The sequence below is a fragment of the Anolis sagrei genome, chromosome 1 (assembly GCF_037176765.1).
Source record: "Anolis sagrei isolate rAnoSag1 chromosome 1, rAnoSag1.mat, whole genome shotgun sequence".
Lineage (NCBI taxonomy): Eukaryota > Metazoa > Chordata > Lepidosauria > Squamata > Dactyloidae > Anolis > Anolis sagrei.
Window position 1 is genome coordinate 43,309,151 of NC_090021.1, and position 25,141 is coordinate 43,334,291.

Consider the following 25,141-nt stretch of genomic DNA (forward strand, 5'->3'; position numbering starts at 1 on the left):
TTGTTACAGGCACCCTTGGGTTGCTGACTATTAAACTAAAATTTAATTACGATCAGATTAAAAATCTTAATTTTAAATCTTACATTACCAGAATTTGAATTCTTTTATTTTATCCTTAAACTACATGGGATAGTTCTGTAGGTTCTTAAATCCATACAACAGTTTCAGAATTAGTTATTTATCTAGAAATCAGGTTCAAGTAAGGTAATGTAGCTGATGAACAAAAAGTGGGAGTGAAGAAGAGGGGTAAATTAGGGACATGTCATTTATTTTAAGAACCCAAAATCTAAAACAAATAGGTTTACCAAACCAGTAGCTACAATTACTAGGGAGAAGGATTCTCAAGGAATCTTGCATTACTTTTCCAACACACATACCCAGTTGTTCTTCTTCCCTGCATAAATTTCCATGTTCTCTCCATATTGCGGTTCCTCAAGTAATGTTTGATATTCAAACATTAGACGAGAGCTCTCGCGTAGTCTGCTGCACTGAAACTGGTGATACTGTTGCACAAGCTCTTTTACAACAAGCAGGAGGCATTCGGGATCTGAAGGATTCCAAGAAGCTAAGTTCTAGGCAATAAAAAGACAAGGACTAAAATGTAACCTTCAAATAAAGTAGGAGTCACATAATTGGTTATTCACTGTCCAAGTGTGGTGTGAGTTAGACCTGCCTGTATGGCATTTCAAATGTACAAGAGGGTCATTTATAGCTCCATCACTAAGTTTCAACTTTTGCTGCCTCTTCCCTTTGCGCTGAAAGAACAAGATGAGTGCAGCAGCAAAAACACCGGTCATTCCTGCAATAAATATGGAGCCTAATTCAACCCTATTGCTGTCTCGGGGGATCCTTTGTTGGGAGGTGTTAGCTTGCCCTGATTGATTCTTGTGTGGAATTCCCATTTATTGAGTGTTGCTCTTTATTTACTGTCTGATTTACTATAGCCCGAAAAAACCCACAAGTACTGTCTGATTTTCAAATTTTTAAAAAATACTGGTAGCTAGATTTCTCTTTATTTTCATGGTTTCCTCTTTTCTATTGAAACTGTGGGATCTTCTCACCTCTGCAGGAGTCAATCATATACCATGCAGCTGTGGACACATCTACATAGGGATCACCAAACACAGCGCCCAAACATGAATCAAGGAACATGAAAGACTAATTCAACCTGAGAAGTCAGCCATGGCAGAGCACCTGATGAGCCAACCTGGACAAAGCATATTGTTTGAGAACACAAAAACGCTGCAATGTCAGACTACACAGAGAAGTCATTGACATCCACAAGCATGTGGACAATTTCAACAGAAAGGAGGAAAACATGAAAACTAACAAAATCTGGCTACCAGTATTTAAAAACTCTAAAATCAGGACAGTAAATAAAGAGCAATACTAAAAAAGGGGAATTCCTGACAAGAATAAATCAGGGCCAGCTAACACCTCCCAACAAAAGATCCCCTCATGTAGCACTCAGCCAGGTTTTGAAGTTACAAGGCCATTAAATGCTAATCAAGGTAGCCATTTGCAACATTCACACTTGCCTCAAGCAGACATGAGTTCTTTCTCCCACCTTGGACATTCCACAGAATATATAAACCTCACTTGCCTAGTTTCCAACAAACCTCACAACCTCTGAGGATGCCTGCCATAGATGTGGGTGAAACATCAGGAGAGAATGCTTCTGGAACATGGCCATACAGCCAAGAAAACTCACAGCAACCCTCTTATTGCAATATTTGACATTTGTTTCCTACATAATACCAACATGGCTATCAATTCACATTTATTTGGACTGAGCAGAAAATAACCCTGGTTCAACCAGTTTAATTGTATGAAGTACATCATGTATTCTGCAGAAAATAAGTCTTGCATCACAAGGTCAGAAGCAAGCTAGCAAACTGGCAAGCATACTGTCTGTACAACTTCCACTTCCTTTTCTCAAGGTTTTAGGTGAACACCCTTTCCAGAAAGTTTTAGGATGGAATGTGCTAGTACAGGATGATATCAGCACAATGAGGAATGCGAATAAACTCCCACATTTTTCTTTTGTGTTACATCACTAATATTGTGTTAAAGGAAATGACCATTTTCATAACTGACCTATATTAAGGAGGAAGAACTCCCCACCCAGTGCAATAGAACCAAAGAAACACTGCTCCTGATGGCATCTTTTAAACACATGGAACAAAAAGGTTAAGATTTAATCCACTGGCCTTTGGGGGGAGACAACAATGGTATGACTGTTTCTAACAACAAATAATGTTATATCAGGATAGTTTCTGAGATATTAATTTTAGAAGCAAACAAAATTATCTCATCAAATAGCTATTCCTCTCTAATGTCAAATAGATATCAAGTCTTAACAGATGAGTCACTCAGAGAACAATTAGTTATTTTTATGTCTCTTTTTAAAGAAACAAACCAGAGTCTGTATTTAATATTAATCTGTTAAACCCAATACTTATAACCCAAATAGAGTGAAAAGCTACTTTTGTAGATTAAAAAACAAAGAAAAATATGACTTACTTAGGGATAATTGGACACAAAAATAGATAATGTTTATGAAAGATTTGGAGAAACTGATAATGAGGTAAGATCTTCTAATTATCTTTTTGAAAGAATAACCAAGTCTGGAAATAACTATTTTCCTGGTCAAAATGATACAATTCTGCAGAAAACAGGCACATGTTCCACAAAACATTCTATCTGTCTTATTATCCTAGACAGTGCAAGGATTCAACCATTTTAAACCAGACAGTTTTGTTGCAGAAGCGAAATAGTATACACATTTATTCACAAAATTCAAGACTTGAAAACAATTTAATTAAGTGGTCGTCTTTGTTGCTTAACCAGATTTAATTTTTTAATTAAAAATGTCATTTAGGATTTTTCAGTTACCAACAGAAGATTGTAAATAGAATATTAAGAAAGAAATGCTGTAAGGAGACGATTAAGCACTACAGGCAGGTTAACATAATTACTAGTCTTCGCAGGGGTGGGGGGTGGGGAGAGACAAATATGGTTAATTGTGCCACACAATTGAAATGGCAATATATATTGGCAGAAGAATTTTGCAGATGACTACCTTCTTTCCTGGCACATTCCATGATAGCATGACTTAAAACAGTTTTTTCCCTTTTTGCCATGTGCTTTCAAGTGGGTAATATTCCAGAAAGCAGCAATTTAGTAGCATTTGTAAGATATTTTGTTTTTTAAAAATAATATATTAAACACTTGGGCAAAACATTCATTTGCTGTGTTTAACCAGACTTTTTTTTCCATAAAAGATCAAGAAGCAGCAATTTCAAAATGGGAATTTTTGTTTTTTATTTATTTATCATGTCAGAAGCAAAGTAAGGGTACAGTAGTAATGTATTTGAAAACACCAACATGAGAGAAGACTCCCTACAGGATCATAACATATCCGGGCGTCCCATGGGCAACGTCCTTGTAAACGGCCGATTCTTTCACAACCAATAGCCACTTGCACCATGCAAACAATCAATCAAAATGGGAGAAATACAGTCAAAAAAGATTTTACACCCATAGATCCCCCCCCCCCCAAAAAATTCCCAAAAGCAAAAATTAATTTTGCAATTTGATAGGAGGGACATCCCATTGTATATAATGGGATTTGAACATCCATGGATTTTGATACTCACAGGAAATCCTGGAACGAAACCCCGTCAAATATTGAGGGCCCACTCTATTTTTCTATTATGTTGTGCACAATATTTTTGGACTTGAGACCTAGACATTTTTAACAGAGATCTTAGGCTTTACGAGTTAATACTGTCAATTGCATTTTCTCAAAAGTTATGAAAGAACAGGAAAAGAAAATGAATTTTGAAGATTGGTGAACTGTGGGCTGAGATAGGGAGCATTTGCAATCTTCCATTACCAAACAATACAAAATATATTTCCTGGCTTTGTAATACATGTAGGAAGATGTTAACTTCAATTTAACTGTACATAAGATTTTGACTGGACAATACACTAAAGATGTGGCGACACCATTGTCCAAATATTCTATGAAGCAAGCAAGTAAATAAAATGGTAAGCATTTGAACAATTCCTGGAGATTGTATCATTTACACACTTACATACTGCTGCTTCTAATTAATTTAAATACTCTGCTTCTCAAACTTACTTTAATTTCTGTTTTTAAAGAACCAGCACTGGAAGGATGGCAAATGGGAAACTTAACAGAGATTATAACAATTTAATATTAAACACTATTTCAGTTTTAAAAACAAGTGTTCCACACGATTTACTGTTGTGTCAGATAATACTCAGTGAAACTTGACTAATGTAGAATTACTTAATTAGATATATATATATATATATATATATATATATATATACTTCTGATCACTTGAAAAGCAAGTCAAGAATCTTATTATGCTAGATCAAATTACATGCAAGTTTGCAGGTAAGGTAGCCTTACAAATTAAGCTCTGAATCTGGATTCCCAGGTTTGTGCTGTGGCCAGGAATTCATTTACACAACTAACACTCCGGCTTCTGTTCCTGGAGTGCTCAGACCTGGTCATGGAGACACAAGTCTCAGCTACATCCGTTTGGATTACTGCATCATGTTCCATGTTGTCTTTGCTTAAACATTTCTGCTGGTCCAAATGCTTTAGCCAAACTGTTAACTGTGACTGATTACAAGAAGCACATAACTTGTCTGTCGCACTAGTTTCACTCATTACTGGCCCACTTCCAGGAACAATTCAAAGTGCTAGGTATAACTTAGTCCAGGCTATCTGAAAGACCGCGTTCTTCCACAGAACACAGATGTGGACAAGAAGCCATTCTCTTTCTTGGCCTTGGCACTTTCAGAGGAACATTTAATAAGCAGTGCAGAGAGATCCTTTAAGTGGCTCCTCTCAGGCAATGGTCTGCAATTCAAATGGCAGAAAGAGAATCCCCTCCATTCTCTTTTGGCGAGTAGGCAAAAAGCTCCCCATTCAAGCATGACTAATTTAATTATATCTTAATATTGATAACTTATTATGTTTTTATTAGTAGTGGGTTTTTTTTTAATTATTTTGTAACCAGCCTTTGGCTGTAGGTCTGGAAGAAATCTAAGATACAAAGAGTGAGATCTTCCATAGATGTTATTTTTCAATTTCTAAGATCAGAAAAAGCTTGTCAGATATGCAATTTGGCGATATCAATACAAGAATTAGAAAATCGTGAGTTTTTTTTAAAAAAAATAAATTAAATGGAACCTGTTTTTCTTAAGAATGTGCTTAAGCATCCAGGTTTCTGGAATATCTTCCAGGAACGTGACTCTGAAGAAGACAGCTTGCTACTGTTTTTCCTGGCTGAACTACAGAAAACAGCAAGATCTTCAGTTACTGGGGTTTATTCCCATATTTTTAGGAGGAGGGAATTAAGTGAAATAATTGTCAAGAAAAATAAATGTCAGGAAACACAAGATATCAAGCCCTTGATAGCAGCGAATAAGAGTAAATTTATGCAGAATTTTTCTTCACTGATGACTCAGAAGGATGTCATAAGTTCAACATGAAAGCAAAGGAAAGATTTAACTTGTATATTGAGATACGCCTTAAAATATCTATAAAAGACAAATGCTGTATTCTGAAATAGTTTTGAAAACTACCATTGCCACACACTAGTATCCAAATATGAAGTTTAGTCATCTAATTGTTCTATGTATGTAATACTCTTTTCTCTCACTATGAATGTAACATATTACTCTTTCTGTTGCACAAAAAAATCTCATAGCTTCTTCCTTCTTCACACATTACATTTTTGTATACTTTTCAAATATCTTAGAGGTTTGATCAGAATTCTAGAAACCGAATGCTACCACAGACACAAGATAAGGTGCAAATTCTATTACTTCTCCTTTCTCTTTGCAGAAATTATGTCCCCAATATATGCTCTGGATAGTTGGGACAATACTCTTAAGCAGTAGGAATACTGAGAAAACTAGAACACTGATCAAAATCACCCCCTGCTCACAAGTCTTCCGGAGCCCAAGCAGCGTAGAACTAATGACTGATTTCTGCAAATGGAGAAAGGAGTTTCATTCACTGAAGAACATTATGTGAAAATCTTACACCTAAAATTATACGTTGTTAAATTTAAAAAACATTATGCTTGCACACACTTTATTCATGCAGTTATACTTATTAGAGAATCAGCATTTATCACCTTTGTGGCAATATCAGGTTTACTCTTTCTAGTGTATGAAAATAGTCCTGATTCTGTAGTACAAGTATTTCAGTAAGGAACCTGTGTTCTTGAAATCTACCCCCTCCCATTATACTCATTATAATTTAATATAGTTTTGCAATAAATCATGCCTTCCTTGTAAAAAAGTATATTTTACATAAACTGTTAGAAAACACCTGCTGCTTTGAATTCAATAAATTATTGTTAGTGTTTCTGTTATATTATGTCAGAAATCAAGGCAATGTATTACTACACTGAATAAAACTATCAAATCAAAAAGGATCCTCAAGAAGAATGATATTGTTTTCTAAAAAGAGCAGAAGTTACAATGGATTTTATAAAATACAGTATTTCATAGAAATCACAGAGCTGGAAGAGACCTCCAAGTACCATCTAGTCAAACACCTTGCCATGCAGAATCAAAGCATTCCTGACAGATAGCCGTCCAGCCTGTTTTAAATTCAAATGTAGTAAATCCTCCAGACTAGGAGACTTCACTACACACTGAGGCAGAGTATTTCACTGTTGAATAGCTCTTACCATGAGAAAGTGACTCCTAATGTTTAGATGGGATGTTTTTTTGTTTTAGCTTGAATCTATTGCTCCATGTCCTATTAACTGGAGTGGCAGAAAACAAATTTGCTCCAGCTTCAGTGTGACAGTCTTTCAAATACAGGGTGTCCTAAAAAGATGTACCTACTTTTACCAGCTTATAATTGTGGAAATTTATGGTTCTATGGTTCTAACTACCTTCTCTTTTAGTATTTCACTTACGTTTGCTAAAGTCAGCTTTCTTAAAGGATAAAATGCACATTAACTAAGCTTGGCTTTCTGTTTCTGCCATATCATGAACTCCAGGAGACTATTCTCTGACTATTCTATTCCATTCACTTGGTCATCCCTGTTGGTTAGGATCAGATCTAAAATACCTCCCTCACCATCCAAATTCTGCCATTTTAAGTAGACACTGAAAATGAACTGAGAATTCACCTCCAAATTCTTCTGCCAAACAACCACACAAAGCATCCTGTTGGTCTTCCCTGTTAACAAAGCTCCTGTTCGCTGAGCTTCAAGGACTGGAAATGCAGCTGTATAAAGAGTTAGTGGCTGCTAGCTTTACTCAAACATGCCCACCCGCAAAACTATATGCTCTGGTAGAGAACCTGGATCTTCATACAAAAGTGTAATAGAATGCTAGCCAACACTCAACCAAGGCTTCTCCCAGCTCACAAAAAAACAAACAGCCTTACCTCAATAGACACAATAGTCTTACCTCCCAAAATACTTTCTGATGCTGGGAATGTTCAACCCAGCAGATATAATCTCGCCTTATACTATCTCTTCCACAACACACATGCAAAATACCCCTTGGCCTTTCTTATTACTCAAGCTCCAGTTTGCCTTTACATGAGCAGTTTCTAAAGCAATCCATCCAAAAGGAAGCTCAAATGTGTTGATTCAACTAAAACTGATAAAGCCAGTGTACCTGAATTAGGTGATGTTTACCAATTATTTATAGGAGATAGCTGAAATGCCTTAAGATACAAAAGCAAATCTGGAAAATTCCATTTTTCAAAGTGACAGTTGAACCCTTTTGATTTAAAATAAGGAAGTTAAATGTCCCATATAAATTTCCTAAAAATATTGATTTTGACAAAGTATGCCTATGGGATGTAAAGTGAAATATCTCAGAGAACATATGGTATTCGAGGTAAAACTGCAAGTTTAAATATTGTACAAGCAAAATGTATTTATGTTAATTATAGCATTGAGACATGTATACACATACAATGAGCTACAAAAAAATTAAATGGGTCGTTGTAGGGTTTTTTGGGCTATATGGCAATGTTCTAGAGGCATTCTCTCCTGACGTTTCACCTGCATCTATGGCAAGCATCCTCAGAGGTACCTCACTACCTCTGAAGATGCTTGCCATAGATGCAGGCAAAACGTCAAGAGAGAATGCCTCTAGAACATGGCCATATAGCCCGAAAAAACCTACAACAACCCAGTGATTCTGGCCATGAAAGCCTTCTACAATACAAAAAATCAAATGTTTTACATAATATATTATCAGTGCATATTATAGTAACAACAAAGAAAAACCCAACCTCAATGTGGTTATTAACAACTCTGATCACAGCACTGGCTAAGATAGTTAAAATTGTTGATATCTAGTATCTTATTCATTAACAACAAACAATCAATGTAAGCCGATGACTAACGCACATTGGAAGAAGCACATCATCAAAAATCTGTGCAAAGATGGACTGAGGAATTTCATTGTGGATTCATAGCCATGTCTAAATAGTCACCTCTGTGTATTGGTAGGTATGTTACTTCACACAAGCAAGGCAGAATATACTCACATGCAAGGCTGATGGATCAGGAAGAAATTCTGCATCTTCTCCAAAGATAAAGTCAGGTGGCAATTCTGGATAGTGGGCATTAAAAATTATATCCCCTAGATCAAGTAAACAAATAAAACAAATCATTTTAACTATTGACACAGAGGGAGAAATCAGTACATACCAAGAGCATAATACTAGAGCATTATAAGAGTGAGCCTTCAGAAAAACATGGAGTCATGTACTCTTCTCTCACTGGGCTGTAGCTTCTGTTTTAGATTTGCCAGACATTAGTATACTGTTTGCGTCAACTGTAACTTTTCATAATTGTGGTTGGAAACTGGAAGTCGGCTTGTTTCAACAAACCATAGTTAAAATTAAATATGGCTTATTAGGTTTAGACGAAACCACACATTTGTTGCAAGACACTGCTGCCAATCAACAAAGAGAAACAAAAGCTATTTCTTATGGCAGCTCTGAGGAAACAGTTTATTGTGTCTTGTTCTTGTATTGCTAAATCAGAACACACAAATTCTTCCAAAAGAACTTTTTATAACCAAATTCTGCCTCTTTCAAAAAAGTATCTCCTAAATTTAAATCTTTAAAAATACATGGTTTTTAATTACTTTTACTGATGTTTAGCCTGGAAAAACAAAGGCTGAGAGGGGACACAATAACAATGTTTAAATGTTTTAAAAGATGTCAATTTTAAGAGGGGGGAACTTGTTTTCTGATGCTTTACAGACACTCCAAGACAACATTTTAAAAAGGAAAACCAGCAGCCACATGAACATGTTCACAAGGACAGTGGCTACTATCACATCCTGCTATCAGAGGAGTGTTTCAATATCTCACTACAGACTCCAGCTGGCCCCATCCCTGTGCTACACAGAAAGAAGCAAAGGCTGCTCTCTACTAGGCTTGTGAATTTCAGCTGAACCTTGACCTGTTTCTGCTGGCTGGTTACCGGTAGACCCCCGTATCCGTTTTTGCATGCCTCCTGAAAATGGGCAGGTTGCCGAAAAGCCTTTTTTGGTCCACAGCCACAAAATGTGGCTAGATCTGGCCCATTGGCAGCAATGAGGAACTTACGAGGCTCCCCTTTCCATTCCTAGGATCCTTTACTTTCTTCCTTTCCGTAGGACCTGGGTTTGAGGAACGGGGTTAAAGAACCACCCTTCCTGGGACCCTTTCCTTTTCCCCCTTCAAGGGAGCCTGGGTTTTAGCAATGGAGTTAAGGAAGCAGACACAGTGTCCGTAAGACACATCATGGCGTGCTTCAATTCTGATTGGCCCAACAGGCAGGATTCACAGGGGAAACCCCGTGTGAGCAGCACTATGCTGAATTGGGGGGGGGGGGGGGGGAGGAGGAGCCATTATCAGCTACCATGTGGTCCCATTATGGACAGAAAAACTTGATGGCTGGGCCCTTGCCATTACGGCCATTCGACCAAAGCCAGATTAGCCGAATGGAACCGACCACTCCGAATCCATGCACAAGCCTACTCCAACTTTTGGAACAGCAAGTAGTATTGCTTTCCAAATTTTTAAAAAATATTTTCAAGCTATGCATGGTGAAATCCACGGATGAAGAATCTGAGGCTATGGAGGGCTTACAATATATTTTAATATCAATAAAAATCATCACATCTAAATCCAAACCTATGATATTTATTGTTTTACAACATGGTTACAATTATATATGCTGTATTTACTGCTCATCGAAATCCGTAAAGTGAAGAATTTACCCAAGTTATGGATCTGGAGAATTGTAAACATCTTTAATGAGTTCCTTAAAACTAGAGTCACGCAATGAAAATACACTTCAGGTGTCAGCAGAAATGGAAGCATTAACATAGATTTTTTAAAAGTTTCACTTCTACATATCTACCTGTATCACAAAGCTATATGTAACAAAGACTATATGGCAGTCTTCTTCAAAACGTACTAAGTTTTACTTTCACATTGCATAATCATGTGAGCATACATCACCTGCACTTAACTCCTTAATTCCAGTATCAAAACAGAGAATTCTTTCTTTCGAAAACACAAAAGATATAATTTAGCCATATGTATTCTCAATTTCTCCAATAAACAATACCTGTTAAGAAATGTAAGGAGACACTTGGCTGACTTGTAGGCTATACATTGCCCGAGACAGGAACTTTCCATAAAGCAGCCATAAGACACAGGGAATTATTTCTGTAATATCCCAAAAAAGCGGGGTGGTGAGAGGTGGTCTTAAACAGGTGCATGGTAGACTGCTTTCTCTAGAGGATACTTTTCTCCACTGTACTGAAGTTCTCTATTCCACCCAGACAACAGTAAACAGACAAAGAAGGCTGTCCTATTCAGATGTAAACTATGCCCAAGAGAATTGTCACATATCGTATCACCAATTCCCATGTCACTGAAATCAGGACACTATGATTTAAAGTACTCTTTAAAGAGTACATAGTAAGATCACTGATACTTCAGTACCACTACTTCTGATGTCCTCTTTTCAATTATAGTAATCAATTCATTAAGCTTAATCCAGTTTCAAGCAATTAAGATAGAAAATTTAGGTGCAGGAACTGCAAGATTTGTCATAAAATTCAAACTACCTATCCAATAGTAGTTCTGGTGAGACAAACTAAAGTAAGAGTTTTTTAAGTTTGTAGTAATATATAATGGAATACTTTATTTATATACCATCCTATCTATACCCAAAGGGACTCAGGGCAGTGACAGTAACTCTTCTAAAAATAAAGTAGCACCCATGTTAGTGAAACGCGATTAGAGATAAACTCTCTCAATATCACTTCCTCTCTCCCTATGTATATATAACATATGGAGGAGTTCAGAAAGTTATAGAAACAGTAGAACTCACATTTGAAAACTAACAATGTTTTACACAATAAAATGATTCTGCAAACGAATGAATGATCGGTTTCCAAAATATCAGAAACTAAAATTTCCCTTGATTTCAGCAGAGAGAGAGGGGGAAAGAAAGAGACAACTGCTTCTAAAGATTATGAGAAATAAAAACTCTCTGTACAGAGACATTCCAAAATGCCAAGTGATGAATAAACCAGAAGAGACTACCTGGCCCTTCAGCATGGTAGCCACTCTCACTAAAGGTCCGGAAAAAGCTGGTATCTTACAAAGAGGATGTAGCTATACCCACAAAGGAAATACACACTTCAGCTTATGACTAGCACTATCATCAGAAGAGAAAACCATGGACTCTTCAAGTGTTTCTCACATTTTGTGGTCCTTCTTCATAGTAATATGTCCTGTTCTTAAAAGATAACAACCACATATCTAACAACAGGATGTCTGGTATTCCTGAATGCTGTGGTCTTGCAGTAACACCTTCCACTTGTGGTCAGTAAACTTTTGTTTTATTTTTGCCCATTAACAGACATTTTCCTTTAAGCCACAAATCTGATTTATGCAGTGAATTGTAGCAGTTTAAATATTTTTCCGATTATTATTTATCAGAAGTTATATTATTTTCATTTTTTCTCAAGTTATTCTAGTCCAATTGTTTCATATACTTCTTTCTTTTGTGAGTCTCCCACTTAAGACTCTTTATTTGTCCCTAATATGGTTTTCTAAACAGGCACCAGATACATTATTATATGCACAAGATACTGTGTATATAATAATGTACATTATAATGTGCACAGAAGGATTTTCATAGCATTGCCAACTTCTCTGTGATCAGCCCCCACCCCTGGAATGTCTTCCTCAAAGAGATTAAAATGGCCCTTCCCTCCTCTCCTACAAAAATCAATTAAAAACCCACTTGTGCACTTCAGCATATGTAGAGGAGGAGAACTAGGGAACGATAGTCCATTAATTCAGTTTCGATTATTATCATTCTCTCTGGCCTTAGTGGGTCGGTCGGCAATCATAGCTAATTTTCAATTTCAAATTTTTAGTGAACCTTCAGGTGCTCTTCAAACTGAGGCTCATGTTTTTATGGTTAGAAATACTTTGTTGTTTTTATGGTGAGATATAACTTTATAATGTAACTGTCTGTGTAATTCTGGGCTCTTTTAATAATTGATTGCTTGATGTGGGGTTGTTTTGGGATTGGGTGGATCAGGAATGTATTAATGTTTGCACTTGTGGTGAGGCATGGAATGTTTACCTCTATGTCTTTGTTCATTGAAATCTACCCTTAGTCCCCTTGGGGATATAGGGTGAAATACAAATAAAGTTTATTATTATTATTATTATTATTATTATTATTATTAAAATATAAAATCCAAACTATAATTCTGCTTCTTAAGTTTTATTCACCATATTTGCATTTCACTCTTCTATTGTAGTACAGTCCTAATATGTGAGATCAACCTTATCTGAATTTCACAACCTTCCTGTGATCATAGTTTACCTAGACCAGTTCTTCTTAAACAATGTAATGTTGGGGACGAGCCGGATGTCTTCACAGTATCCCCTGGTTCTGCGTGGGTTTTTTTTTCTTACTTGGAATTCATTATGGATTGGCAACCAATGGCCACCACTTTAAGTAGCACCAACCTAGTCAATGCCACAGGTCAGCAAAGAGGGGAAACTAGGGGTGAATCGACACTGACCTACTATATTGGAGCTGATCTGGCATGGCATAAACCAGATTGGCTCTGGGATGGGTCAAACAGGCACTCTCCTGGCTGCTGCAGGGGGTGGATGACTCTGACAGTCCAGCAAGCATCAAACATATTTTGACACTTCTGGAAACCCATCCTTATGCCTTCCCATCTTCCATGTCCAGGAAGTTTCAGCAGTGACATGGGTTCTACCTGTCATCAGCTGTAATTACATTGCCTGAGGTTATGGAGAACATGAATCATCACTGCAGATAACAGCAGACAAGTAAGACAAGACGATGGGAGGTAGACAGGGAGGACACAGAGGTAAGTACCATTCCATGTTCCCAGACCATTCACACTACTGCATCCAGGACATTTTTTTACCTGAGCTCTCTTGCTGCACCTATTATTTCCCATGCAGGAATCTACAAGAAAACAATCTTGTTTTACCAACTCCTAAAGCAATTGCCTACAACTGAAAACATTAAAAACATCTCATTTAAAATGTAAGAAGTAATGGTTATCATGTTATATAAAAAATATTAAGAAGATGAATAAATTCTTATATCTCCTACGTGATATGTGTTTTTGTGTTTTTTAAACATTTATTATTTGTCTTGCCAGCCCAACTGCTCTGCCATAGCAGCTTGCCAGAAAAACTGTGTGCAACCTTGTGACACATGTACATTTAACAATCTGGTAAATGTTTTGTGGGTTCAAAAATGGAATGTGATTGGGTACTTAATAAGAGGCTTGTAGCGAGGATATCCAAGATGGAAAGAAACAAGTCTGCATTCTACCCACACTGCCTACATTTCATCAATATAAGGAACTTTTATTTTGTTCAATGAAATTTATACTTATGTAGGTATGTACATGATTGCAACAAATGTGTCAATCCGCATCTGAAAGCATGTGCAGGAGTTCATATTTACTAAAGATGAATACCTAAATCACAAGTCTTTCCCAATCTCACAACGAAAATATTATTCAATATTGAAGAACACTTAACATCGTCCTTTCAATGTTACACATGTATCAGTCTCCAAGTTGGTCATATAGTATGAATAACTGCACCCTGATATATGAGAAGGAAGAACATACTACAAGCCCGTGTAAAATGATGATTCACTATTTTCAAAAATGTTATTCATTTTTCTTCTGTTTGTATTTATATACAACTAAATTCTATGGTAAGGTTTCTGAATTGTCAGGAAACTACTGGAAAGAAAGGACATTCTTCTCTCCACATTTGCAGGTTTAACATTCATGGATTTTGATTATTTTTGGATTTGATTAATATGTGATCTCTAGGGATCTCTAGTCTAGGTCCTTCAGGGCTACTTTCACTTGAATTTGACCATAGACTCATGTTGGAGGACCTAGAGATTCCTTCAGAAGCTGCCAAATGGTTCATTGAATAAAAAAGCCTGAACATCCAAGTAAGCGCAAATGAGGAATTCTCTGATAATTTCTGTAGACTGAGGCTCCTTCTACACTGCCATATAACCCAGATTATCAAAGTGGATAATCCACATTATCTGCATTGAAGTGGATTGTATGAATCTACACTACTATATAATCTACTTCAAAGCAAATAATCTGGATTTTATATGGCATTATAGAAGGGGCCTGAGGTCAACTTCACCAAATGCATGGATTTTTTAAAATAGTGTCAGAAGCGACTTGAGAAACTGCAAGTCGTTTCTGGTGTGAGAGAATTGGGGATCTGCAGACGTTAACCAGGGGACACCCGCATATGTTAACATCCTGTGGGAGGCCTCTCTCATGTCCCCACATGAGAAACTGGAGCTGACAGGTGGGAGCTCACCCTGTGCTGCATATCTGAACCACCGATCTTCAGGTCAACAGTTCAGCCGGCACAAGGATTTAACACATTGCGACACGGTGGCTCCTAATGCATGGAGTGACATACCTAGAAACATCTATATGAGCAGGCTGTATGTATGAATAGCAATATAAATGCAAAACTTGCAGGTGTTATGATAAGTATGTCTGTGGCGAACAAACGCAGGAGGAAAGTCCAAATGAATCACTAATAGTCTAGCTGAACAATATTCCTGGACATTCATATTGTGCACTGCTCATTTCGTTTGATATGCTTATTTTTCTTTAATAAACTTAATTTAAAGGAGAACTGTGCAATAGACTGCACTAGTGTGACATACATATAGAATAGAGCCGAACTTTGGACTAAATAAATACAATGTTCCCTGTAGATGAACTTGTGGATACATTGAAACAGAACAATAGTGTACCAATTTAGGATCCTGTATAAACAGTTCTCCTACAACCCCAGAATGGATCAAATTCTACAGGCAGATATTTGGGGTTTTAATAAAACCAAATTTTATTCCATCACAGAAGATGTCATCATAACTACAGCAAATTAAACAGTTCAGCCACTGATTTAATGGGTTAGGCTGCAGGCCAAGAGGTGATTCACTGACCACTTCCTACTGGTTTTCTCTCACGGATTTAAAACAATTTTAATGTATTGACAGTTTTGGAGTGATATTTGTTGGTATGTTAAAATAATGCTATTTTTCAAATTTGCCAATAGACCTCAACAAAAAAGGAAATACTGAATTGGTTCTGCAATTATCAGGAATGCTTCACAATTAAATTGGGAAAACACTGTTCATAAAAACTCAGGAAGACTTATATAATAATTAATGTTCTCATTTATTAATATAGCCTACAATGGAGATAAAAGAGAAAGCAGGGTTCCTGTTACTGAAGAACCTGACAAGGTGAGACATGCAGCAACAGCACAGAATTCATTCCCTTTCTCTCTCACATACACATACCCATCTCTTTGGGAATGTCTAGATCCTCCAGAATTCCCACCATAATTCCCAAACTGCCCCATAAAGGTCAACCTCACATTTGGTAGAACTACAATTGGGTTGTTGGGCGGGGGGGAGGGTGTTCTTTGTCTTTCTTCTCAGGTTCTGGCAGGGTTTCTATCCCATAACCCAAATTCTTCTGCTTCCAATACTTCATATGACTGACAACATGGACATGCCCTCAGGCCAGATCTCTTCTACACAAACACAGTAAGTCCAGCCCTTTTTAATCCTCCACTGCTATTGCTGTGGTTACATAGAATGACAAAAAAAGATGATGAATAAAACCAACAGCCATGCCTAAATTGGGTCAATTATGAAGTACACTTCATAACATAAAACAGGGATGGATGATATACAGCCTACAATCCACTTGTGTTTTCCCACTATTATATTTCTATTGTGGACTAGATGAGGGAAAACAAACTGAAATTGAATCCAAACAAGACAGAGATCCTGCTGGCTTGGAGGCCCAGAGCCCACGCATCTGCCAGGGCCTGCAGCCATGCGCCTTTTACTTTAGAGCAAGAGGTGTTCGGCTGGCTGCAGGCCCTATGAAGCGCTGGGGATCTGGGCCTGCAGGCCACACATGCACTTTCTTTCTTTCCAAGGAGAGTGTGTGGCATGCAGGAGCACCTGCATCTGCCAGGGCCTGCAGCCGAGCACCTCTTACTCTGTGATGCCAAAAAGCAAACAAGGAGCCGGGGCCCGTTCCTGATTGCTTTTGTGTCCAGCTGATTTCTATAGAATCACAGAGTTGGAAGAGACCTTGTGGGCCATCCAGTCCAACCCCCTGCCAAGAAGCAGGAAAACTGCATTCAAAGAACTCCTGACAGATGGCCACCCAGCCTCTGTTTAAAAGCCTCCAAAGAGCAGGAAGGGCTTTCCTGTTTCATGCTCCCAAAGAAATGAAAGACACAAAAGAAACAAAGGAAATGGAGAAGCCTAGTTGAGGTTATGCTCCCCCTGAAGACACAGTTCTGCAGTTTGGGGATCCTCCTGGACTCGGCGTTGAACCTGGAGGCCCAGGTATCTGCGGTGGCCAGGAGAGCCTTTGCACAATTAAAATTTGTGCGCCAACTGCGTCCATTCCTTGAGAAGTCAGATCTGGCCATGATGGTACATGCCTTCATTACATCCCATCTGGATTACTGTAACACTCTCTATGTGAGGCTGCCACTGAAGAGTACTCAGAAAATTAAGCTGGTCCAAAGAGCTGCAACCAGGTTGCTATCTGGGGCTGGCTACAGGGAGCAAACAACCCCGCTGTTGCAGCAGCTCCACTGGCTGGCAGTCTGTTCCTGGGCACAATTCAAAGTGCTGGTACCTTTAAAGCCCTAGACCAGGGGTCCTCAAACTAAGGCCCAAGGGGCAGATACAGCCCTCCAAGGTCATTTACCCAGCCCTCGCTCAGGGTCAACCTAAGTCTGAAACGACTTGAAAGCACACAGCAACAACAATCCTATCTCATCAGCCAAAAGCAGGCCCACACTTCCCACTGAAATACTAATAAGTTTATATTTGTTAAAATGGTTCTTCGTTGTTTTAAGTGTTTTTTGTAGTACAAATAAGGTATGTGCAGTGTACATAGGAATTCATTCATCCTTTTTTCAAATTATAATCCAGCCCTCCAACAGTTTGAGAGACTGTGACCTGGCCCTCTGTTTAAAAAGTTTGAGGACCCCTGCCCTAGACAGTTCAGGTCCAGGTTATTTGGCTGATCCCATCCCCTTGTACAAACCTGCCCTGGCCCTAAAATCTTCAGGAGAGGCCTTTCTCTCAGTCTCAACTTCATCTCAAGCATGGCTGATGGGAACAAGAGAGCTGGCCTTTTTGGTGGTTGCCCCTCAACTCTGGAATTCCCTGCCCAGAGAAGCCAGAATGGACTACTCCCTGATGTCCCTTCTGCAGTAGACAGGCTTTTAAAGATGAAGGTTTTTAAGATCAGTTCAGGGGGTGCTGTGGTTTTTAATTTTGAATTTGTTTTAATGATTTTTAACTGGGAATTTTTAACCCTGTTTTAAGATTCATATGTTTGTATATTTTAAATGGTTACGCTGATGCTTTTATGCTAGACTGCTCTGAGTCCAATCAGAGGAGATAGAGCAAGGTATAAATATAAAAATAATAATAACAACAACAATATTATCAAAACATTAATGAATCATCACAACTAAAATAAAACTAATATTTTACACTTATATGAATACAAATAACTTCATTTGATGAGATTAATAGAGAACTCAGCACCAGGCAAGGCTCTCAGTTGCATTCTACAACTGTGGCAAAACAACAGAGAAAAATGTCTATTTCCCAGTGAGCACTGGAATATGAAGGAGGATCATGTAAAACTTAAAAGGACTTACATTTCAGTGTTTCTCCAGCATATGGAATATGCAACTTAAAGCGATCACAGCTGGGCCCAAGAGTCAAGGATGTACAGCTAGAATAAAAAGAAGTTATTCATAGAGACTCATCCACAATATTATATTCTAATAAGGAACCATGCATTTCTCAGATGGACTGACACTAGGAAATTGTGCTGCAAATGTATCATGGAAAGAATGAAGTTCCTATTTTTGTTTTCTAGGCTGACACACATTGGACCAACAAAGTAAAAGTAATAAATACTATGAACCAAAAGACAGAGCTTCTCTTGAATTGTTTACTGTGAACACGCACATAGACTATGTTAAGTATTGTGGGTTAGAGCCATATTTAGCTGGCTTTTTCTACAGTATTGCACTCCCACATTTCCTTACTACGCAAACCATGATTCACACATGCGAATTTCTGGCATCCACCTCCAGAAAGCACAATCACAAATCACAAGAATTGAGCCTGTGGTTTTAGAAAAAGACATACAGTATGGGATTTGAAAGAATGGGAGGTAAAGATGTAGAGTTAATTTCACTACTAGTACTCTCTACTAAATCCAAAATAGCTTCTAAAGTCCCTGCTAAAAAGACAGCACTACCTTTGAAATAAACAGACAAAAAGAGGCCCTTAAAAAGTGTAAGTTTAACTTTCAACAGCTCTTAGAATTTTAAAATGGAGCCTCCCCCTACCCTCATAGGAACATTAGGTGGGAACATGGGATAACACCTTTTTGGTGACTGTTCCCAAGCTCTGGATTTTCCTCCCAAAACAGTTTGCACTGGCACCCTCCTTGTTATCTTTTCACTGAAAAGTTAAAACTTTTAAAATAGAAGCAGGAAGATTTTATTTATTTATTTATTTATTTATTTGTAAATAATTCAAACTTATATGCCGCCACTCCCCTGGGGCTCGGAGTGGCTTACAAGAACAGGCTAAAATCTAACACAATTTAAAACAATTTTCAAACAATTTAAAAACAAGATTGACTGCTTAAGGTGACTAGGCTTTCCAGAATTGTGGTATAATGCCTGCATTTCATTTTTTTTAATTTTTTGGTTACTATGTTTTTAAAATGGTTTTGATTTTAAGGGTAGTTTAATTATTTTTAACTTTTATAACTCTTGTAAGGTATGGATATAGTTCTTTTAAATGATGTAAGATGAGTTGAACTCCAGATGCAGAAAAGGTAAGATTATGATAACTACACTACAACTACTCCTAAATAATACATTATCATGCTGTGTCTCTTACAGGAAACAGGAGAGCCAATGTAATTTTGTCTTATGGCCTCCCAAGAATTTCATAGGGTTTTCTTAGGTACGAACAATTTTGCTAGTTTCTTCCAATGAAACATAGCTTATTTCCAAATAAATGTTTTGCTGCCTCCTCTGAAATCCATTCCACATCCTTCCCAATACTTTTCCTAACTACAATTAGTCTGACTGGTTCTGATTAACCTTATGAATTATTACTTTTATTGTCAAGAACTTGCTTTGTTTAATTTATTGTCTGAAATTTAAAAAGACAAAATTTATTAAGTTTCTTGGATAATTAAAATAAAATTACTACTAAATATACTGGATAAAAAATCAAAGTATTAATTTTCTAAATTCTTCATGGATTCTCTTTTATGTTAATTTGGAATCATTGGCTCTTCACTTCAACTTTTTCTTTGTGCACTGCAGCCATTGCATGTTCTCGCAAATACAGAGGGATATAGATTATAGCAGTGGATAATGAATCCAAATAATGCAGTAAATAATCCAGCTACTGCACAAAACAGACACAACATTAGAAACAATGGAGATAAACAAAAGAGATACTGTTCATTGTCTGCTGGTAAACAGAGCTTCAGAATCAGTTCTGTCCAATGTGAACAGCCACTTTTTCTGCTCAAACTAATGAAAAGTTATCACTATGTAAAATTATTAAGTAAGCTATTGATAATAGTTCAATTTATATTATTACTAAAATATATATCAGCAGTAGCAGATTTCTATGTAAAGAAATCAGTTTAACATTATCAAGAAACAGAAAATTCCAATATCTTTACAAATATGGAATATCAAAAGACTTCTAATTTTGTAAATGTTGACCATATAATACTTAGGAGAAAAGAATAGTTTAACTCGAATGATAATGAAAACAGTGGATAATAAATAGCATTCTTAAAAAGCAATACAAAATATTTTAGGCCGCAGTAGCATTTGTAGAATTAAATATAAGAGTCTTAAAGATACATAGTTAAAATTAATAACATCTTTTGTAAGTGAATTAAAGTACAGAAAACAGATATAGTCTTAAAAATTTCTTCTTTAAAAGCATGCCTGAAAAGAAAGGTTTTAATCTGCCGCCTGAAGGACAGCAGGGAGGGAACAATTCTGGCCTCCCTAGGTGGGGAATTCTATAGCAATAGTGATATAACTACAATAAAATACAAAGATGTAAACAGAAAGATAAAAATACAAAAGCAACTGGACATTCACATTTCTGTTTAATATGCACCCCAAGAAATAAACCTATTGATATGCAATATTAAGCTCTACACCTTGAAGTACAGTTTACAGGGTATAAAGAGTATGTAAATTTAACTAGCTCTTGTTTGCTTTTTCTTCACCATTCTTCAGAGACCAGAGGAAGAAGGTCTATATCTTTATAATACCATCTGCTATAATATGGACCTATGAGAACAATTGCCTTCCAAGAGAACATTTTTTTTTCATAAGTAAGGAAATGAGTAAAGAGATATGACAGACTAAACTTTGAAAAGTTCAAAGTTTTCAATACAGCTCACACAAAAATGGTGGAATTGACAATTAAACGATTCAGAAATATGCTCTCATCATAGCCATTATGCTAATGTCAGAAAGGAAGTCAGCTAAATTAAACTTCTTTGGAATGAGACTGTACTCAACTGAAAGATCAGATCTGCAGCTAAGGAGGGTTCCTAGGGCTATCAAAGCTCTAGAACTATAGTAACAACCACTTGTGCCCAGCTTTGACTGATGATTTGCATATCCCCTTTAATGGAAAAAGGTACATTTAACAATAATGTGTCGACACATGCATTGATTACCAGTATGTCTGCTTGAGAAAACTGCAACAAGTTTTTAATTTCTTGAAAGTTTTTTGTTGCAATGTATAAGCTAGTGTTTTTTTAAAAAAATTGCCGTTCAAATCACAAAATCACAAATATTTTTAATAGAATCAGATTAATTTCCAAACACAGCTTGAAGTGTTGAGTTCTGCTGCTAAATCCCAACAAAATTTGGATTCTAGAAGAACTGCCTCTACATTCTGCAGCTGGGGTCTTAATCAATGCCCCACTATCATATGAAGTACCTTGGACATGAAATTTAACACTGATCACCTTTCAATCTTACTGCCATTTTATTTGCATTTTTACCATTCTTATAGTATTTTCCATAATTTTTAATTTATATCAGATTATGTGTACTGTTGGGTTGACCTCTGTAATAAAACTACCTTTTTAGCTGGCTAGGCCGAAGCCTGCATGGCAGTGTTTGGCCTCCTGGTTGTTGAGCAAAGAAGGAGGAGGAGTCAGGCTGACTCCTGATTGGGTGTAACAATCAGGGGTGGAGTCAGCTGAATGGAGGGAAAGGGAGCTCTCTTATCTGACAGGGAGAAGAGTCTGGGAGTGAGACAGAGAGAGTTGGATTTTTAGAGCAGGGAACTGACAGAAGTGAGAGAACTTTTAGAGAATCTCTAAGGTTTTGGAATAAGGGGAAGGCAGGAAGCCAGAGCTTTACTGAGTTAGAAGAACTAGTAAAGGAGGGTTGTGCCTTAGTGAGCCTTGTAAAGGTTTCACAGATACCTTATTGCCATTTTTGTCTTGGGTCTGTATCCCAGTGAATACTGTGTCTAATAGTAGAACAGTGGTTTAAAGAGATTCTCAGATATAAAAGTTATTCTGTCAGAGAGAACTGTTTGTGTTCACGCAACCAAGTTACTGCAACTGCATCAAGATTTTGTACCACTCATTCCATCGAGTTGTTGTTATTCTCAAGTTAAAATAAACTCTTTATTAGTTTACTCTTAACTGTTGTTCGCCTCAATCCATTCGTTTCCCTCGAAAATCATTCTCTCAACACATTTTTAATCTCCAGTCAGCCATTGAAGTTCAAGAGCTCAAACATCCTCTTATTTAAAATACAATCACACCCTTTTGGTTCCTCAGGCCGGCAATTCTGAGGAGGTGGCAGCTATATTTCTACCAAGTGCTTCGGTCACTTAGGGTCAGCCTTTTGTTCCACGCTAAATCTAAGGGCAGAGGTGTGATCTGTGGTGTCCACCCTGCCTCGATATACCTTTAATTTTACTATAACCTCAAATAGAGTGAAAGTAAAAATAGAATATTTAAACAAAATAGGCTACAGAATAACTTTCCAGCAAAAGAAAGGTCTGCCCCATATTATAATTCCATGAGCAATGCCACAGTTAAGAATGTATCTATTATGTTATGCGAGCTGTGCTCCAGTATTCCTTACAGCTCAGAAATGTCAGCTCTCAAACTATAACCCTTAATGAAAAATCTATTCAATGCATTCATGCTTACTAGCATGGTAGCCAAAGCATTTATTTTTACAGCTTCTCTGTTCTTTGGACTGAGGCTATTGCGACCCCACTATATTATACAGAGAACATAAGCACCAACAAGAAGACTGATCAACTTCAAGTTACTATCCTATGCCTACTATCTGCATTCTGGCCAGGAAGATGAACAACACTGAGGAATATAGTAAGCTGTCTTACACATAGATCATTTGATTCACCACTCACTATCACAGAGATAGTAGAATCTCTTTTTGGACTCAATCAGGCATTTGGGTCCTGTTAGCTATTTCCCATTTTTTGTGAGGTAGAAACATTTTATAAATATGTCAGGTTTTCTAATGTTACTTTTGTAATATTATTAACTTTATTTCGACCACACTAAAGACATTCTACAATAGAAATGTAACTGTGGTTCTACACCAAAGAGGCTTCAACAAAGATATTCACCTGAGTAGATAGCAGAAGCCATCCACCAAGATTTGAAGATGCAGAGGCAGTCAAGAATGTCTGTGAATTTACAGGACAATCTTCCCCAGTTTCCATCTCCAACTCCATGCTCAGTCAAATCAGAAACTATTTGCCTATCTTTCGTGCGTTCATCAGGAAGGACAAAAGAAATGAAACTTTGGATGCTTCAAATAGTATGCATTTCCTCACTGGGGTGAAGAAAATTGTGGATGTTTCTGTAAAATGTACTCTGCTCCTCTATGGGAGCTGGCATGAAATATGCCCTCCCGCCCACTCTGGCAATCCTTTCTTTGTAAAGTGTTGTAGGGGATTTGGATCTCAGTACTCGAGATTGCATGGTCCCTCTACAACCATACTTTTACTTAGAAGGGATTATCCATTTTATTTTATTGCATCGTAAAAATAGGTTAGCATAACAATCAGTTTCAAAACATCTTTCTCAATGTAAAATTGCTTGTAAAATTCATAACCAGTTTGGTTATCAGTTCTCATAATCTGAATTCCCCACATAATTTCTGGAAAACAGTAAGACAGTAAAACAGTATTTTAACAAGACATTCAAGACTAGAAATCTAGTTTTGCAACTCATTCTTACATGCATCAGTATCTTTCAATGTAAAAGTTCAAAATGAACCTTTACCGTATACATAAATGACAGACATAATATACAATGAAGTACATAGATAGGCAGGCTTCATCTGAGTACCAATAAGCATGCCAAGAAACTGATGGAAGTTTTTTTTTTTTTCACTCTGGAGCTACAGTACATTAAATAGCCTCCAATCGGCTAAATAGGCTATATACAGAAACAAAGCTCTGTACTGGGTACTAAACATCATTCTGATATTAATGCTAACAGTTAAAAAGTAAATTTAACACTGAAGAGCAGCTAACTAGCATTCAATAAAAGCCACTTTAGGGAATACTCTTCACAGAGCTCTGTACTTCTGATCTTATTTTCATTTCAGTCAAGAAATCAATCTGAATCCAAATTAGATAATAGCTATCAAAAGTGAAGAAAACAAAACTTGGTGTGGACAGTAAATGCTCAGAACATTAAGTTCACTTCCAAAATAAATTTGCAGGAGGTTCTGATGAAAATGTATTGACAGCAAAACTATTGCATGCACATTATTCCAATTCATTGAAGAAACCTACCCAGATTTCAGATCTGTAATCCTTAAAGAGTTAGTTGCATCCAGTCCTACTTTTCCATTTTTGACCACACTAGAAATCAAAGGAGATAGTGATGGAGAAATTCTATTCAAGGCGATTTCAGGGGACATATTAATTTGTATGTTGTATTCTGTCCTGCAAGAAAAAATAATTGAGAATTCATCAAATAATACCTATCTCGTTTAGCGTATGCAATCTTACATTCTACAACATGATAATTCGGAGGCCCAACAGACACATACAAGGTAGAGCAAAATGAAGTAAACTAGGGGAACCAAAGAAATTGGTAGAAAGATTGAAAGGAGCAAAGGAAACAAAGTGGTAGCCAAGTTAGAAGGCAATATCTGACCAACCACTGACTGATTTGCTTCCTCTATCCCACAGTAATAGGTATGAGATTATATGCCTTCATATAATTTAGCAAGCATTTCACCTGCAAATCAAAATACAGCATGTGGCTTTTCCATTTTTTCCACTATCCAGTTCAACTATATATTGAAACCTGTCACCCACCAAGATTAACACAGCCCACCACT

At 37.1% G+C, this 25,141-nt stretch overlaps 1 protein-coding gene across 3 annotated transcripts in view; it reads right to left on the minus strand.

Annotated features, from left to right (window-relative positions):
• The window catches only part of BABAM2 (BRISC and BRCA1 A complex member 2), a 142,894-nt gene that overhangs the window by 112,861 nt on the left and 4,892 nt on the right, over positions 1-25,141 (minus strand). For all 3 annotated transcript variants that reach the window (XM_060754111.2, XM_060754110.2, XM_060754109.2), the window contains exons 2-5: positions 24,588-24,740; positions 18,374-18,450; positions 8,576-8,670; positions 378-572 (exon numbers count right to left, since the gene is read on the minus strand). In XM_060754111.2, coding sequence (XP_060610094.1) covers positions 378-572; positions 8,576-8,670; positions 18,374-18,450; positions 24,588-24,715 — 495 coding nt within the window. In that variant the 5' untranslated portion in view covers positions 24,716-24,740. The remainder of the gene's footprint in view (positions 1-377; positions 573-8,575; positions 8,671-18,373; positions 18,451-24,587; positions 24,741-25,141) is intronic.